Genomic DNA, 19,253 nt, shown 5'->3' with positions numbered 1-19,253 from the left:
TAGAAAACGGCCAGTTGGATAGAAGGCGTTATTAGCTGATACAAGTTAAATAAACATGAAAATGAAAAGTGTTTCCTATCCGTGAAATGAAATCTTTATATACATAATAAATGTCCTTCAAAGTCCTTTGGCACTAGACTTGTTTGACAGGGATCCACTTAATGTTAGATGCTTATTAACTGGGGTGGATTCCATTTGCAAATGAGGTCTGTGATCTGCCCATAAAGAAAGCAAAGGAGTATTGTACTAGACAAGTACCATAAGACACAGAGCAATGAATAGAGGCCAAGCATTTGAGGTAAATATTTGGTAACTTTTTATAGCCTTCATCAACATTTATAGACATCAAGCAAAATAAAAGCTCAGTGGTGCTGGGCTTGCTCTGCTGTTTCTTTTGACTTATTATATTTTACTTTGTGCTGGAAATGCCCTGCGGCCTCATTTTAGTAGGCCCTGCATGACTGAATGCAGAGACTCAGTCTCTTCCCCAAAGAACTTCCTAAGGTAAGCGGTAGTAACTTGTAAAAGAATGTGCAGTGTTATTAGATTCCTTTAAACTTAGTCTCATTTACAGTTGATCTTACAATGTGAGTTTTCGCAGGGGGGAGGAGCTGTAGAGAACATTGTCAATAGCACTTAGTGCCCTTGCCAATAGGAAAATGCTTTTTGTTGCTTATAGACAGAGGTGAAAGTAAAGGGGATATGCCACTGTGGCAAGAGCTCCCCTTGGGCACGCTCTTTAAAACAGTCAAGCCTTCCAGATTACTGTGTCCCTTTCAGGAGTCTTATTTATCTTGCGTACCCCAAGACACACATCCTCATTCATCCCCGGCCTTCAGCCCTGACTCCTGCACCTCTCCCCCACAACTCCCTGCTCTGTCCCCCTCCCACCCTGTACTCCTTCTGCGCCTCCCTACCTAGCCCCCTGCCTTGACTCCAGCACTCCCAACTCCCTGCCCTGAGCCTCCCACCCACCCCCTGCCCTGACTCGGGTGCCCCCACACATCCTCAGCACCTTGCCTTAAGCCTCCTCACAGCTGTACATACCCCAAAGGGAATGAAACAGCATGAACACCAGAATATCAGAGCTATTGCTTTCATTACCTGTATTTTACATTCACCATATTTTACATTACAAATCCTCTTCAGGTTTCAGTTTTTACTTCTTGCTGGGGGAGCATGTTCACGTCTGGTCTGATGTGACCTAGCAGCACTGTCCTATTGCTTCGTGCCTGCCCCAGCTCCTGCCTGCCCCCCTCGCCCTCTGAGCTGCTGCCTCTCTATCGGGGAGGATGTGTCTGCGGGATCTGGTGCTTGTGGGGAGCCAACTGTTTTTAAACGACTGTTTACATCCCTATGCAAATATTTGTAATAAAAAATAAAGCTAGCACTGTACACTTGATAGTCTGTGTTGTAATTGAAATCAATATATTTGAAAATGTAGAAAACATCCAAAACTATTTAAATAAATGGGATTCTGTTATCAGTGCAATTATGTGATTGATTGTTGTTAATCACATGACAGCCCTAACATTTTCATGCAGCCATGTACTGGAATATAAGAGAGAAGGCCACAAGAGTTCTGTAAATTGATCAGCAAAAGCACATTAAAATGTAATTAACAGTGACAGTAAAGAAATCAGTGAATTGCAACAGCAAGTATAATGTGGGATAGTGGGCAGGAGAAATGAAGGAAATAATCTTAGATTAACAATGCTGCCTGCTCACTAGGGCCTCCTGTGTCAGTTAACAATGACAGGAAGGGCCAGATTGAGAGATTCTTACTCTCATACTGAGCACAGCGATTCTCTGTGCAGGGTCCCATTCCGTCAGAGAGGACTATTCAAGGAGTAAGGTACATCTCAACATGTGTAAAGGTTGCAAAATATGGAGCTTATTAAAGTGTCAGCTCTATATAGACAGTTTTTTATTTTAATTTTAAATACAGGCAGTCCCCGGGTTACATGGATCCAACTTACATTGGATCCCTACTTACAAACGGGGTGAGGCAACCCCGCACTAGCTGCTTCCCCCCAGCAGACCAGGGAGATGTGAAGCTAGTGCCCCCTCACCTCCCCCCCCCCCCAACAGACCAGGGAGACACGGAGCGGCTTTTCTCAGCAGACTCCTCAGCTTGAGAATAAAGGACTGAGGGAAGTGAGGTGTGGGAGAATAAAACTGAGCTCTGGAGAAATGTTTGGCTAGAGTTTCCCCTACAATATGTACTAGTTCCAACTTACATACAAATTCAACTTAAGAACAAACCTACAGTCCCTATCTTGTACGTAACCCGGGGACTGCCTGTATTGTATTAATAAAATTTCAACATATTGAGGTATCTTGAGAAGGAGGGGTCTGGTAAGAGCATTGATTTCCATAGATGTTTCTACTTCAGAGAGAAATAAAAGCTATTAAAGGAACACTGTTAAGGAGCCTGAGCAACAAATAATATATCTCTGTATAACCATAAGCAGAACAAGAGTAACATCCAAGAAATTAAGCAGGTACATTGGTAATCACTTTTTAAAATGTAAGAATATTGATTGCTAAGGATACTATTGATCAAGTTACTAGGGATTCTATATCTGAAACAGCAAAGGAAAAATGAATAGATAAGAGGGAACATTTAGAGAAGTTTCATATGGCACCTTTCACAAAACATCATTACTGTACCTCTAAACTGGAATTGTTAATAGTGATGAAGATGAGAAATGTAACAAGTTTTCATTTGATTTCACATTTGTATTTAGTTTACTCATTTTTCTTTTATGTATCTTAAACAATAGTTATACCAGAAATACACTATGAACTGCTTCTCTTGCTATATATCTGTTATGTTCCTGCAAACTCAGGCTTTTTTAAAAAATGTGTGAGCAAAAAAATTTTATAGCTAAGGATCCTGCGACTCTTGTAATTAAATACCTTTTATTTTAAAATTAGTTGGAAAGATCTTGTGTAAATTACTAGTTCAATAAAACTGTTCACTCTTTCTAATCGCCTGCGTTTAGTAAAATTTCCTACCTGTGGCACTGAAGTAAATTTAAGGGGAGATCCTGGCTGGAGTAAAAATGCTTAAGCAGAACAACTGCAAACACTGTTTGCTATGGAAAGAAGCTTTTTATAGATATATGCCAGGTATCAGGACTATAAACTATCCATTAATATTCCTGTTATAGTTGCAAAACTTCATTGAATTGTTATGTCCTCCCCCTCCACACTCCACTTACTTGATGTCACATTGTTTAACTTAACGTTTTATCCGTACCAAGGAATTGTACCATCACTGCAAAACATACAGCCATGCTAATGATGAGTAATAGATGAATGTAGAGGTAAACGGACAATTGCTGATGTGGAAATTGGGCAGAGGAGAATACATCAGCTAGGCATCAGGTCCACAAAGAATTTGTGTGGACTCCTACAAGGCATTATTGGTGGAATGAATCCAGCATGGAATGTAAAATATGGAAAGGAATAAAAACATAAACCAAGTACACCTACTTCTCCTTACTCTCATTGAAGAGAATACATTGATCATTCTAGTTGTTAAACTTTTGCTTTTAACTAAACCTTCTTCTGCAATGATGGTACTGAGTTTCCCTACAGTTAAATAGCTTGACAGGTTTTTTGTTCTTTGCTGTAACACTTCCCTTTAACTTCCCATTGACACTCTCTCAATGACTTAACCACCTGCATTCTGCTACAAAGACCTTTTACATCTGCACTTGAAAGGGAATCCTCTGAACTGTCATTCATGTTAAAATTCGACACTCTCTAAAGAGGATTGAACAAACACTTGAACTATCTTACACATTATCAAGATAGCTTTCCCAATTATCACCTCTAACACCATTAACTCACAAACATCCCACTCTCCCCACCTCTAATATCATCAATTCACAGACACTTACCTTCCTTCCTCCCCCCCCCCCCCCCCCCCGCATCCCCCTCCTGTTCTGAAATGTGATTTGTCCTTTACATATGTGTTCATTTTTTTTAATTGTATCCTTTGGTATATATGGTTGTGACTATTTTCTTCCACTATTTGATCTGAGGAAGTGGGTCTGGCCCACGAAAGCTCATCATCTAATAAACCATCTTGTTAGTCTTTAAAGTGCTACATTGTCCTGCATTTTGCTTCCCTTTAACCCTTCCTATGAAAGGTTTGCACTGCCTCAGGCTTAGAATCTCCATTCTATAATGTGTGTCTGCCAAGAGTTGCAGGGCTGTAGTACCCTTCTTTGTTCTTTGTTATGCCTTTTCTTTACAGGGGTGCTTTCTATCACCTGTTCCCCTCTGTAGTGTGTGGCTGTAGTATCTACTGTCTCCTCTTGTATCCTTTATTTTTAGTGCTCATAGTTAGATTTTCCAAGATACTTAGAATAAGTCTTGTTCAGAACAGTGTATTTACTTTAGGACTGCTCCAAATGAGCAAAAAATGAGGCGTATGATATTCTGTCATCTTTGATGTGAAGATGTGGCCACTTTTGAAGCTCTCAGTATGCAGTTTTTCATCTTGAGCCAAGCAGTTTCTTGGAAACCCAGCTGTTAAGATGTCTCTTACACCTTCACATTAAAGGCAAGGGCACCATAGATCTTCTTTCAGCCATCCGTTTTTAGCTGGCTCTATCTTAGGTTTATCTAGTTCTTTCACTTGAAGATTGTTTCTCAGCATTTTGCACGTGACAAAGCCCTGGCTGGGATGATTTAGTTGAAGTTGGTCCTGTGTTGAGAAGGAGGCTGGTCTAGATGGCCTCCTGAGGTCTCTTCCAACCCTACTCTTCTTTGATTCCGTGACCCCAAAATGCTGACATCCAGCAGTGAATGCATTTGATATAAAAATGTTCCCTCTGGTAACGCTCAACTGTCCTATTTGCTGTTTTAGGAGCTGTGGTTGAAATGGAAGGCTGAGGAGCTCAACCTTATGTTGGAAGTCTACATATGGACACTAATCCTTGAGTGGAAACACAATGAAAATGCTTCCTGGAGTGGGTGTGTTTGGGACTGGCAGCACTGCCCGGGTATTGGTACCTTTGTTGAAAGCAGAGGGTTTCTCCATCAAAGCACTGTGGGGCAAGACTGAAGAGGAAGCAAAGCAGCTAGCGGAGGAAATGAACATTGAGTTCTACACAAGTCGCACTGATGATGTCTTGCTGCACCAAGATGTGGATTTGGTTTGCATCAACATCCCTCCACCACTAACTCGGCAAATTGCTGTGAAAGCTTTAGGTACCGGTGTGGCTTTTTTTCTCTTTGGACACAGAGAAAGTTACTGGTGGTTTTTTTTAATTCTCTAATTGATAAACTGCTTGCTAATTGATTTAAATGTGTAGCTATTGGCTTATCAATGAATAATCAATAGTGCTAGAAAAACAACGTTTTAAATTGTTGCGTTTGGAACTGAAAGTGCTGCTTGTAGGTTACCTGATGCTTCCCATCATAAGATCCTGCTTATCACTTTACTGGAACTTCTGCTCTTCAGACTGAAATTTCCCATGCTGAGTGTCCGCCTCAGACTGGGTATTTTTGGAAAGTTTCAGGAAAAAAATAGTTAGCTACTTTTGAGAACAAAATTAGGGAAAGAGACTTTTTATTGCCCATGTTCAAATATTTTTAACCAGAGTTTAGCTGATAATCTCTATGGCCCCTTACTGTGGAGCAGGGACTTGGAGTTTTGTTGAGGTAGAGTGGCTCTCATTTCGGCTCTGTCAGGCATGTGCTTTTCGCTGTTCACAGAAAAGCCCACCCAGTTTGACCCCAGATCAAATCTGCAGATGCTCAGAGGCTAAATTCTCTGACTGTTCAGTATCGCGCATGCTCCATCCAGGGGCTGGGCTGGAATTGCCCAGCTCCTAGATGCTGAGGGCTTCCGTGGCACAAGAATGGAGGGCCTCGAGAACGTGTGTCCCTCTGCTGGCACCCAAGCAGCATGGCAGAGGACGAGGAGTCAATCCTGACTGAGTGTCCTGTGCTGATACAAAATTTGTATCCACAGACACAAACACGAGCCACTGATATCCACAGGTGTCCGCAGATATACAGCGGATAGCCATGGGTTTGCAGGGCTCTACTGACTGAAATATGGAGAGGGCTAAAGCTGAACCAAGATAAGTGTGGAAGAAGTGGATGGGGACAGGAGATTAGGAGGGGGACGGCTGACAGCTGGTGGGGGATATGCTGGGGGGCAAAGAGGTTATGAACTGGTTGCAGTGTCTACTTGAGGTCACTAGCATCCTAATTTTTTATGCTTAACTTTCCAACCTGAATATCTAGAGAGGCGCACGCCACCGGGTATAAAACCAGTTTTGTAAATCTAAAGCTTGATGACTTGTTGATTCTTAATGGAGATCCAAGTGAATGGTTTATAGGATTGGGGACCATGTCATGCTGGACTCTGTGCCTTTTAAGTAGATGTGTGCGCTAAAGTAACTTGCTTTTGAAGTAAACATCTCATGCGAACCCTTCTAAAATGTTTGTCCGACATTTGGGAGGTGATCTTTGGGTATTATCTTATGTAGTTGTTAGACTCACCTTGAGTGCTTTATTACTGTTAGTTCAAAGTCCCAAGGAAGTATTGCTATAGAAAAATGTAATGTACAAGTGAGAATCACTTGCTTTCTGATAAACCCTCTGTAGGTTACAGATGAAGTGAGATGAGTTTATGGGTTTGAACCTTTTCTGAACACAATACAAATTAGATTGTTAAACTCTTGCTCTTCAAAGGCTAGGAAACATGAAATGGCATCACTTCAATCAAAGGAGGTGAAAAAATGAAGATGAAAATAAGATTATTTGTGGAGACATGGTTTATGTGGTTGATGAAGAAGTGAAAAGTTAGGGATTGTTGGCTCTTAAGGCCTACACAAATGAATTGTGAAATAGGAGCGGTTATTTACTTTTCATTTATTTTTAATTTCCTCAAAGTGTTATAATCCAAAGACTGTGTTATCACTAGTCCTCTTGTCTTTCTGCTTTTTCTAAATTGGCCCAAGATATTCCTTAAACACGTTTCTGGTAAGGACCAATTTCCAGAGGCATGAGCGTACGATCGACAATGTTCTTCTGGGTCCAGAATGTTGGAAGAATACCTGTTCTGTGATGGTCTCAGAGATGACAAGCATGCCTGCGGTGATATCAATATTAAAATAGCGATCATTACATCTAGAGCCTTTTTGAAGGGGAATTGTATGTGGCCGGGGGGTATATTGTGCTTTTCTAGCTGGGAGATTGGGAACTGAATGTGGTTAGGCTGCAGTGCACTGAAAGCCAGTCCCACCATGACAGGTGTTTGGCCTGTAGAGGAAGGAGGAGGCCAGTGGTGCCAGGTGGTACTAATGCTAGTTTACATGTTACAGTTTATTAGTAGCCATAAACCGTTATCAACAATTCAATAATGTGTATGAGTACCCGTGTGAGTGACGTGGTACTATTCACTGCCAACCATGGGAAAAGCATAACTGATCAATGCTTAGATTGTAATCAAATGTAAGATGTGTGACCAAGAAGCAACCAGTGAGATAAGAAACATTGACATTCATGTACCACTTTTCATCCCAAAGGATCTGAAGCCACCTTATAAAATGTCTCCTATTGCACACAGCTGAAACAGTCATCTCTTGATAGAATGAAAGCTAAATTAGGAGCACACCGTTATGCCCCTGTTTAAGGCCGAAAGCAAAAAAGAAACATATCTAACTGAATGGTTCAGGAATTTAAGGAGGCAGAATATATGAAAACCAAACATTTGCATTTGTTCAGGACACCAAAACCACCATGGCTACACCTACCCTGCTGATCCTTTACATCTTTGAAAGATCTGTGTGATGTATGTTTTGTTTGTCAACCTGGCTTTGTGGGGTATATATTGCAAACACTTTGAATGCATGTTTGTATTGAGGGAGACAGAAAAGGGGTCTATCGCTGTTTTGCATTTTAGATAATCCACCCTTGTTATTGCTGGACCAGAGGCTCTGTGATGTTGACCCAAGTATCTGACTGTTACCATTTGCATACAGCTTTTTCATCTCCTTACTGCAAACAGTGGGAGGATTTTTGTGTTTCAGAGCTTGTGTAAACAGGAAGTAGCAAAATGAAGGCAAGCATCTTGGACTGAGTTTATCGCATTTCTGGAGTTGCCATAAATTGGCAGGATTTCAAAACAAGCAGGATTGCTTGAGGTTTGGAGCATAGCTGGTATGTAATACAATGTAGTTGTATTATGATTATGATGGAAATTGAAATTTGCTCAGTCCCTCCTCTATGCCTGTGAAGGACAGAGCAGTAGAGGAACAGGCTTCTAGTTATTGATTATACAGGCAGTCCCCAAGTTACGCGGATCCGACTTATGTCGGATCCGCAGTTACGAACGGGGCCCTCCCTCTCTCTGGTCTCCAGCAGACCAGGGAGAGGAAGCAAAGCGGCGGAACACGCGGGCAGCGGACAGGGCTGTCCGCTGCCCGCGTGTTCCGCCGCTTTGCTCCCCGTCCCCCTGGTCTGCAGACCAGGGGGACGGGGAGCAAAGCAGAGCAAAGCCACGGAGCCCGAGGGCAGCAGGACAGCCACGGCGCGTCTGGGCTGTCCCGCTGCCCCCGTGCTCCGCGGCTTTGCTCCAGACGCCTGTGGTACAGCAGCTGGGGCGCTGCCGGTTGGTCCCGTAGTGCCGCTCTGGACGCTAGTGGACCAACCCGGCAGCACCCCAGCTGCTCTGCCCCAGGCGTCCTGATTCAGCCACTGCTGGTCAGTTTCAGCAGCGGCTGAATCAGGACGCCTGGGGCAGAGCAGCTTGGGTGCTGCTGGGTTGGTCCAGTAGTGCCGAGGAGCGGCGGCGCTACTGGACCAACCCAGCAGCACCCCAGTTGCTCTGCCCCAGGCGTCCCCAAGTCAGCCGCTGCTGAAACTGACCAGTGGCTGACTACAGGAAGTCCCTGCCCCGGGCTTCCTGGAATCAGCTGCTGATCAATTTCAGCAGCAGCTGACTTGGGGATGCCTGGGGTTCTTAAGTTGAATCTGTATGTAAGTCAGAACTGGCGTCCAGATTCAGCCGCTGTTGAAACTGATCAGTTTCAGCAGCGGCTGAATCTGGACGCCAGTTCCGACTTACATACAGATTCAACTTAAGAACAAACCTACAGTCCCTATCTTGTACGTAACCCAGGGACTGCCTGTACATCTCCATGGAGTGTGTCCACATGCCCTTCACACTGTTCTGAGCTCTTGAAGAGCCTGTGGAATACATGACACTAACCCAGTGGTCACCAACCAGTCAGTCGGGATCTACTGGTAGATCTTGGAGCCTCTGAGAGGTGATCCTGACTGGTTTGGTCAAGTGCCAGCACTTCAGCTGCCCCTCCATCCACTGCTGCGCATTTCCTGCCCTTTGCCTTGGAGCTGCCCCTCCTGCTGTCTGTGCAGGGCAGCGGTGGGAGAGGGGGGGTGCTGATGTCAAGGTGCCTCCTCCCACTCTGTATACTGTCTCCACAAAGCAGTGAGGGGCACAACAGGGCTTGGGAGGGAGTTTGCTGGCTGCTTTAGGGAGTGGTGCAGGGCCAGGGCAGGACTGAGCCTGCCTTAGCCCCACTGCACCACCACCCAGGAACCACCTGAGGTAAGTAGGGCCCAGCTGGAGCCCACGTCCTGAACTCTTGCCCCAGTCATGACCCCACTCCTGCACCCCAAGCCCCTGCCCAAGCCCCAGCCCAGAGCACCTCTGCCTCCAAACCTCCTCCCAGAGCCTGCACCTAGAACCCCTCCTACATCCCAACTGCTTGCCCCCAGAGCAGCTCAGAGCCCCCCTCACACTCCAGATCCCTTAACCCAAGACCAGAGCCTGTGCCCCAACCCTCTGCCCCAGCCTGATGAAAGTGAGTGAGGATGGGCAAGAGAGGGAGGATAGAGTGAGCAGGGGCGGGGCAGGAAGGAGGCGGGGCAAGTGTATTTTATTTGAGGTAGATCTTGGATTGCACTGAAATTCAAAAAGTGATCTCATGCTTAAAAAGGTTAGAGACCACTGCACTGGAGTCTTGAAAATTTCCTAGTATAGACATTTTACTGTGTAGGACAAGTAACAGCAATGGTGGTTGTGGGATCAATGTTGTAACTTGTACATTTAGAGGCAGGAGGGGCAAGCTGAAGTGAATTTGTCATTCGTGAGAAGTGTGTATTTTGTGCAGCAATGTTCTCAATGCTGAGGGCTATCTGATCAGTAATTCGCCGTTTGTTTTAAGACTTGCTGCAGCTCTGCCACATAGATTGAAGTCCGTTGCTTAGTCATTTGGGCACTAATGTACCACACCAAAATTCCTCAGGGTTGATCCATGTGATGGTGATCAATCCACTGGGGGTCAATTTTAGCAAGTAGAGTGAATACAGGCAGTCCCCGGGTTACGTACTAGATAGGGACTGTAGGTTTGTTCTTAAGTTGAATCTGTATGTAAGTCGGAACTGGCGTCCAGATTCAGCGGCTGCTGAAACTGACCACCAGTTCTGACTTACATACAGATTCAACTTAAGAACCCCAGGCGTCCCCAAGTCAGCTGCTGCTGAAACTGATCAGCAGCTGATTCCAGGAAGCCCGGGGCAGAGCAACTCTGCCTCAGGCTTCCTGTAGTCAGCGCTGGTCAGTTTCAGCAGAAGCTGACTTGGGGACGCCTGGGGCAGAGCAGCTGGGGTGCTGCTGGGTTGCTCCAGTAGCGCCGCTCCTTGGTGCTACTGGACCAACCCAGCAGCACCCCATCTGCTCTGCCCCAGGCGTCCTGATTCAGCCGCTGCTGAAACTGACCAGCAACGGCTGAATCAGGACCTGGGGCAGAGCAGCTGGGGTGCTGCCGGGTTGGTCCAGTAGTGCCCAGAGCGGCGCTGCAGGACCAATCGGCAGCGCCCCAGCTGCTCTGCTCCAGGGTCCAAAACAAAAGCCTGGTCTGCTGGGGGGGGCACACTAGCTGCGCCCCCCCCCCCCCCCAGCAGACCAGGGACACGGGGAGCAGAGCCGCAGCGGCAGCGGGGTGCCGCGCCTCTGAGGCTTTGCTCTGGCAAAGTCTCAGAGGCACGGGACCCGCCGCGGCTGCCGCTTCAGTCCCGGTGCCTGTGATCTGCTGGGGACGGTCCCCAGGAGACCACAGGCACTGGGACTGAAGCGGCAGCAGCGGCGGTTCCCCGCGCTTCTGAGGCTTTGCTCTGGCAAAGCCTCAGAAGCGCAGGAACCCGCCCGGTGCCCCTGGTCTGCTGGAGACGGTCTCCAGCAGACCAGGGGCACCGGAGCAGCTTACGAATGGGGCTTTCTCGCCCCAGAGCTCGCAGGTAGCAATCCGCCACCTCGACCTCCGGGGCGAGAGAGCCCCGTTCGTAAGTGCGGATCTGACGTAAGTCGGATCCGCGTAAGTCGGGGACTGCCTGTACCTGCTAAATCGACTGTGGATTGCATTCCCGTCAACTGCGGCATTCCATCGAACTGAGATACATGAAGTAAATCGACGGGAGAATCTCTTGTTATCCCAGTGTGGTGTAGACACTCCAGGTAGATCACTGAAGGTACATTGATTCCAACTTCATTATTCACATAGCTGGAGTTGTATAACTTATTCAACTTCAGCCTGGAGCATAGGCCTGCCCTGAAAAGAGAGTGTATAGTAACCAGTGCTCTGTGTAATGTCCTGCTCATTTCCTTTTGTTGGAGACTTGATGCCCAGGTGTGTGGGGTGTGTGCAGTCTCCAGTCTTATACAGCCAGCGAAGTCTTAAAAGTTTACACTGTGTATCTTGTTCATGTAGTTTAGAAATGAGATTTTTCTAGGTCTCTTTCGCTGGCTGTAATCAACAGCATTTAGCTCTCACTAATATGAAATCCTTTAAAAAACCCAGTACACAGACTCATTGTATGCTGCAGATTGATAAGCAAAGAGAAATGTCAACAAAGAGTGTTGGTTTTAATGCCTGATTCTCCGCTCCTTTAATATCAATGACAAAACTTCCATTGACATTAGCGGTGCAGGGTCAGACCTTATTTCTGGCGTAGGGCCCACGTTGTTCTTGCATTGATTGCTAAAAGTGAACCTGGCAGACCTCTAAATGGCAAATCAAGTTCAGAGGTAATGATCATTCATCACCCACTGTTCCAATCCTTCACCTTTTTGGTGCAATCAGCAAATTCCAGCAATCCACTAGAGGAGAGAATTATTGACATCACATTTTAAAACAATCACATTTTGCTCTTTTATAAAGTGTGCAGACAGGTAACTGGAATTTGTAATTTTAGTTTATTATAAATTAACATGACTAAATTCTGAAGAACAGCGCTTATAATGGACGTATGCTGCTTGACCTGCATTGTAACCTGAGATTACTTCAGAGAGTTGCTGTAACATTCCATTAATGTTTTTGAGTTTAATTGCTTTTTTTAAGTCTACCTAGGAGGCATTTTTAATATCAGCTTTCCACGATCTTACAAGTTATGGGATTCATTTCTTAGACTGTGCTCCTTATATTGGATTTAGTTTCTTACACTAACAATGTTAAATGAAGTAAGTACAAGGAAGAGTACAGCATGCTTTTTAACAGCCCAAGTCTTGTAAAATTACACTGTCCCGTGTGTGTAGAGCAGCATCATCCCCTACGGTGGAGTTAGACTTCTATTGTTGGAAGAGTTTTAGATGACTCCGCATATAAGAACAACAATTGCATTTTAGTATTTCTCATTAGGGATGTGAAAGGTTAACTGGTAACCAGCGGTGGCCGGAGCATCTCCCTGCCTGCCATGGGCAGGGGGCTGCTTCAGCCCCGCATGGGGCCTGCTGCAGATGGGTTGCTTTCATCCTGTGGTTTTACTGTAGGATTAGGTCTGTGTCTTCGCTGGTGCGATAGAAAGGGTGGTGGATCAGCAGTCTAGTTTGTGCCAGGCAAACAGGAATGTCTCTCTGTAGCCTGTCAAAGTATATGACCCATCAGGGATCTTTGGCTGACATGCTGTTGTAAAAATCTTTGCATGGCCATCACATGCAGACTGCTTTGAAGCTATTTCCTGGTTCACTATCAACTGTACATCTGCCAGGCTTTGCTGCTTCCTTTCTAGGGTTGCTGTCTATAAATCCACTGTTGGTTCAGTGTTTCAGTTGATTCCTCTGCTCCTCTAAAAGCATTATGGATGTAGGTGGTGAAGTGCTGGCAGTAAATCCTTTCGTTCTGGGGCCTGCTTTCCCTTAACAGGATGCTATCCTCTCCCTTCCCAGCCCCCATCCCTGCGTCACTGAGGTGCCAACATCAGGGCTTCTCCAACAGCAAATCAACACGAGATCCTGAACTGTGGAACATTCAAGGGGTGGAATTGGCTTGTGTAAAGGAGAAACAGAATTTTTTATATCAGAGGGGTAGCCGTGTTAGTCTGGATCTGCAAAAGCGACAGAATCCTGTGGCACCTTATAGACTAACAGATGTATTGGAGCATAAGCTTTTGTGGGCAAAGACCCACTTCGTCAGATGCATGTAGTGGAAATTTCCAGAGGCAGGCCAGAATAAGGCTAGAGATAACAAGGTTAATTCAGTCAGGGAAGGTGAGGCCCACTTTTAGCAGCTGATCTGGAGGTGTGAACACCAAGAGAGGAGAAACTGCTTTTGTAGTTGGCGAGCCATTCACAGTCTGTTTAATCCTGAGCTGATGGTGTCAAATTTCCAGATGAACTGTAGCTCCGCAGTTTCTCTTTGAAGTCTGGTCTTGAAGTTTTTTTGCTGCAGGATGGCTGCTTACCTCAACAGGTAAGAAGCCCCAGTGCATCCACAGGCCCCTTCCGGCAGGAGTCTCTTTTTAAGGAATCCTACACTCTAGGAAGGGCCGATGTGAATGCAGATTGCATTACAGAGGTGTGGGGCAGGATGGTGTATGTATGATCTGAAAGTAAAGGTGTTCCAAGGGCTCTGTTTTAGTGACCAAGTTATTGAAAACTCTAAATGTGATTAGTGCCAGGCTTGGATTACAGGCTCCATTTTGGAGGGAGGGGAGAGAGAGAGCATTACACAGCTGGGCTAGCAGACAGCGAGTGTGTCCTGCTGCCTTTAACCCATATTCTAAAGCAGGGCCTTCTATTGTTCCCTCCTTCCTGTTTTGATTCCTGGTGGAATCTTTTTTCATACCAGGAAGTGCATTACTTTCCCAGTGTCAGTGACAGCGATTTTGTTAAAAGCACCAAATCCTAACACTGCTGCTCAGTCCTGTCTGTCTGTCACCTTGCCTTTTGTGCAGTCTCTCTGACCAAGGAGCACATTTTGCTGAGGTGGGACAAAGATCACTGTACTCCCAGGGTCTCCCCCAGCCAAAGTATAGAGCTGAGATCACTGCCCTACCCCCCACCCCCAAGGAGCAGTACAGACACTGTCTCTCTTCAGGTCCAAGGAAAATGCAGCTTCAGGCCCAGCTTCCAGGGAAACCACTCCCCAAATGGGATCAGAACCCCAAATGAATTATTTAAGTGAGCCCCCTTTAACAATAAAAGGAGGAATGCACACACAGATTGCTCCCCCAGGTAACAATCCTTTACACAGGGCTTGGTAGTGAATAAAAGTGATTTTATTAAGGACAAGCAGTAGGATTTAAGTGTTTGCAAGTGGGAACAGGCAGAGCAAAGTGAATTACAAATTTAAAATAACAAAAAAGGCAGCGCTTGTTCTAACACACTCACGCTTCTTATAAACTTACTCTGAAACTGTTCTTATTTCAGCTCAGCCTCCAAACCAGGGAAGCTCCCAGGGGTCTCTGGTTCATTCTCTTCGGAGGGCCATTCCAGCCAAAGACAAAGAACTGAAAATCTTTGCATCTTAAGTAGCCTCCCTTTCAGGCAGGAATTCTCTGTTTTACATTCTCCCCTTCCATGGAAAATCAGCTGGTCAGACCCCTACCAGTTAGGAGGCTCACAGGACATCCTCAGGTCAACCCCTGCTCCTACTCAAAGGACAAAGGAGACCGTTTCCAGGTGATCACCCAGACACTGAGGGAAGCACCCTTGATCCATTGATCCATTGGCACATGTAAAGATGTAAACCATTCCCTGTGCACACCAAAGAAAGAGAGACAGCAGGCTGAGGCATTAACATTGAGAGGCACCATGACGTATTTTGTCCAGAGCGTCTTCGAGTTATGCAAATTTGTGTCCCTAAGGCCATTTCACAAAGCTGGAGCTTCCTCCCTGCCTCTCCGCCCTTAGCCTGACCCTCGTCCATCTGCCAGCGGGCTAGTGCAGGCGGGCCCCCAAACTGGAGGGGGCAGGGGAAGACGTGGTACAAGCTCCCCCCTCTCCTCCGAAGGGTCGGGCTAAGCCATGCAGCAGGGCCCAGATTTTGTCTTTGCCCCCGGGCGCATAACACCCTCACTACACCTCTGGCCTGAAGACTGGAGCTCCTGTGTTATTTCTAAATCAGAATAGCCATTTGTCAGCTTTAGGGCTAGTTACAAATCTTTACAGCTATCTCATGAGGAGAAGCTTTAAAATGTAATACTAGTCTCCTACCTGCCATCCCCTCTTAGCCTGAATGATCCAAAAGACATGGCAATACAGAGAGAGAGAGCACCCCTGAAATGAAGGGTGGTGTAAAAGAGTGGAGAGCGGGACAGATCAGTTCCAGTGGGGGGGGGGGGGGGGGGGGGGGAGAGTCTGGTCCTCTTTTAATACCCACACGGTGCAGACAGGACATCTGCTTTCACCGTTTCATCTGAGCGACCTTCACATAAGTAAACTGCCTGTGGCTGGAGACATCTCTGAATAATATTTCCAAGCATACGCTGCAAGGGGCGTGCAACACAGTCCATTATAATAGAACGATGGGATAGTCGTGTACTACGCCTAGCCAGCGCCTATTAATAAATTCCGTGAGAAGTGCTGGCTTACAATGACCTCAGGATTGTACTTCAGGGCACTGGTTCCCACCATAGCATTGCTGTTTGTGGGACACGAAGGGGAGGAAAGAGCTGGCAGCAAAAATCTGAGATGCTTGATGACTTGAAAGATTTGTTAGAAAAGAGTGTTCGCATTTCCAGCCTGGGAGTCCGTAGGGACCTGACAAGGACCTTTCTCCTGGCCCATGGAGGAAAAATATCAAATTGACTTGTTCTAAAATGTTCAACTCCCTCCTTGGTCCGTCTAAACCAGCTTAGGGTTGTTTCGGTAGCATACAAACTTCTTCTAAATAAGAAGCCTTCCTGGCAGAAACCATATTTGGACCAAAGTATTGAAGGATGAAATGAGTTTTTAAAATATTTAGTCTATTTACTAAATCAGGAAGCTTTTGGAAATTCTTGGCTTGGCTTTTGTTTTGTATACGTAGGATGTGATGGTTTATTTTAAGGAACCTTAGGAATGGTGCCATGTGATTTTTTTTTCCCACCCACCCCTTATCGTAGCTAGTTAAACAGATACCTATATGTTTTAGAAACGTGTGTGCATCTGTATGTCCGTCAGAGTCTATTTGTTCAAGAACGCCTCTTACATGGTAAGAGCGAGGGCCACCAAATTTGGCTAAGAGGCAGCTGCCTCTTATCTTAACTGAAAGCAAGGTCAGGGTAAGGTTGTGCTGGGATGACAGGATGTGTATGGAATGCAATTTTCATATCAAATGGAAAGGGAGGGATGTCAAGAGTAGCAAGTTAAACTCACCCATGGGGGCAGCAAGCACAGGAAAAAGAATGACCATGGGGGGCAGCAACCCCCCCCAAGCACACCGCCTGCACCCCCCCACACACAGCACCAGCCCCCTGCCCTGAAGGACCCGAGCAACACAGGGGAAGTCTTGGTATTGAATATAATGGCGAATAGGGATGTAAAATCGTGTTTAATTGGTTAACCGGTTTAGTCAGTTAACTGATTAAAGGGGGCAGGCGGAGCAACCTATCCACCTGCTGCTGCCAGGCTAGAGTCGCCTCCCTCCCATGGAAAAGCGCTGCTCCTGCCTGTGGGTGTGGGTGGGGGGCGCAGGCTGGGCCTGCATTGTACGGGGGCTGGAGCAGTCCCCTCCCCGTGCCAAGTGTGTGGAGACAATAATACAGTGGTATATTATTCACCGATGGATCCCTGTCTTGAACAGGAGGCATGCTGACCAGCACCTGGTGACTAAGGGGTTAACTCAGGTACCTCGCAGAGGTGATGGGCAGGGGGCCGGGAGAACCAATAGAGAGAGAGGGTTGAAATTTGAATTGGATATTGGTCTCCGTGCCTGCTCTCTTTGTGTGGGAGAGTTGAACCAGGAGTTGAGACACAGACTGATTTCAACCCAGGCAGGACTGCCATGCCCCCCATGGAATTCAGGGCTTAGGCACAGACTGAACAAAGAGAAAATTAGAAGTGAGTACAAGGGAAATGTGAGTCCAGTCGCGTTCAGGGTAATTTGTCTTTATTTTGTGGTTTGGTTAGAACTGCTTGGTGTGCATCTCTGCCTCCCCTCCCCATTTCCTACCATCTAAGCTTTGTGCCGAGACTTCTCTCTGGTTTTTTTTATTTGTTTTCCTTAGTTGCTCTGTACATCTAGCAACCAAGTCTGCTTTCTCCAGTTTATCTTTTGTTTTGTCATAGAAATCACTTCTTTTAAGGGGATGCTTGACTCTTGTGTCCTGAGAGATGTCAGTCGGTGCGGGTCCACAGGCCTCTGACTGAGGGGTCAGTACCAGAGACTGCAGCTTGTTTTTCTCTTTTCTTTTTCAAGCTCTTTGGGGGCAAAAGAGCTTGGGGTACCCCAGGGGGTGGCTTCTAGTATTCACCCCTGATTTTTTAGGGATCAAAAAACACTTGAAGGTGGCAGCGGATTCCCCAATAATCTGTGTACAGGCAGTCCCCGGGTTACGTACAAGATAGGGACTGTAGGTTTGTTCTTAAGTTGAATTTGTATGTAAGTCGGAACTGGTACATATTGTAGGGGAAACTCTAGCCAAACATTTCTCCAGAGCTCAGTTTTATTCTCCCACACCTCACTTCCCTCAGTCCTTTATTCTCAAGCTGAGGTGTCTGCTGAGAAAAGCCGCTCCACGTCTCCCTGGTCTGCTGGGAGGGGTGCTAGCTTTGCGTCTCCCTGGTCTGCCGGGGGGAAGCAGCTAGTGCGGGGTTGCCTCACCCCGTTTGTAAGTAGGGATCTGATGTAAGTCGGATCCATGTAACCCGGGGACTGCCTGTATTGGGATTCGGGGGGAAGGGGGCGGGGTTGGGGCAGTTTTTGTAACCAGTGCCTGTTGAGGCGAGATTTGGAGCTTTCTTGCGGGGCCCCCACCTTCTGCATTTGGAGTGGTGGAATGAGGAACAGCCCTGACAGTCCCTAAGTGTTTATTAGAAATCCTGTTTTGAGGCATCTAACAGCACTGTATGTATTCTTTCATGGTTTGAATTGGGCATGTAACTGCAAGGGAGCGATTTCTGTTTGTGCTTGTTCCTATTGGGCAAGAGGAATCAGTCTGTTTTAAATGTATCTGGAAATTATACACATTTTAAAAAGTTAAGGCTCATTAACCTTTGGTAACTAACCCGTTTGCCATAGGATGCGGTGGATTCTCTGTCATCGGAAGTGTTTACACCAGAGTTGGCTGTTTCTAGGAGGTATTCTCTAGCTCTGTCAGAAGCTATTGGATTTGATGCAGGGATTGCTGGGTGGAATTGGATGGCTTGTGTTCTGGAAGAGGGCAGATCAAATGATTACGCCGAGCTCCTCTGACCATGACATCTGAGAGTCGTGAGGACATTCAGAGTTTAGAACCAGAATCCGTTCCAAGGGCTTTCAGAGAAGTGGCTGCTGCCACCTGTCTCATTTTGTGTATTTCTTATGCCCAAAATGCTGAAATTGGAATCTGACGCCTTTTCCCAGCATTGGTTGGGGCCTTAATTCAACAACTTGTTTTCATTTCAGTTGTTGCTCTGGGGTTGGGCTGGTGATGTGTGGGGAGGGAGTTCAGCCTGCAGGCTGCCCGGGGAGAGAGGACTACCACCCCAGGCGTGTCTCACTGCAGCAGCATGGAGCCAGGTGAGAGGCACCTCTCCATGGCCACTGCAGCTCCAGTGGGCACAGACCAGCTGGAGCAAATCCAGGTTCATCTGCTCCCTGCACTCCCCAGCCAAGAGAGGAATGGAGTGAACTGGGCACTTTTCCCTTGCTCCCTGATGAAGGGGAGTAGCCAGCAATGGTCCTGTATGAATTGGGGGGGGGGTTTGGGGGGGCGTCCCAGAGGAGAGGGGCTGCGCACCTCCCAGCCGGCCCCTTTTACCTGCCTGGTGACTGTCTCTTTTCTGTATGGTTTTCTGC

At 46.5% G+C, this 19,253-nt stretch overlaps 1 protein-coding gene across 4 annotated transcripts in view; it reads left to right on the top strand.

The window, feature by feature from the left end:
- Positions 1-19,253, top strand: part of GFOD2 (Gfo/Idh/MocA-like oxidoreductase domain containing 2) — a 37,233-nt gene that overhangs the window by 12,761 nt on the left and 5,219 nt on the right. For 2 of the 4 annotated variants that reach the window (XM_075940514.1, XM_075940515.1), the window contains exon 2: positions 4,886-5,229. The exons of 1 other annotated variant lie outside the window; for it this stretch is intronic. In XM_075940514.1, the coding sequence (XP_075796629.1) occupies positions 4,971-5,229 (259 nt within the window). In that variant the 5' untranslated portion in view covers positions 4,886-4,970. Of the gene's footprint in view, positions 1-4,885; positions 5,230-15,655; positions 17,315-19,253 lie in introns of those variants that run through there. One more of the 4 variants, XM_075940513.1, reaches the window with a different exon arrangement.

The sequence above is a fragment of the Pelodiscus sinensis genome, chromosome 12 (genome assembly GCF_049634645.1).
Source record: "Pelodiscus sinensis isolate JC-2024 chromosome 12, ASM4963464v1, whole genome shotgun sequence".
NCBI classification, from domain to species: Eukaryota; Metazoa; Chordata; order Testudines; family Trionychidae; genus Pelodiscus; species Pelodiscus sinensis.
Note: the sequence above shows the minus strand (reverse complement) of the source record. Positions and strands in the feature narration are given on the sequence as shown.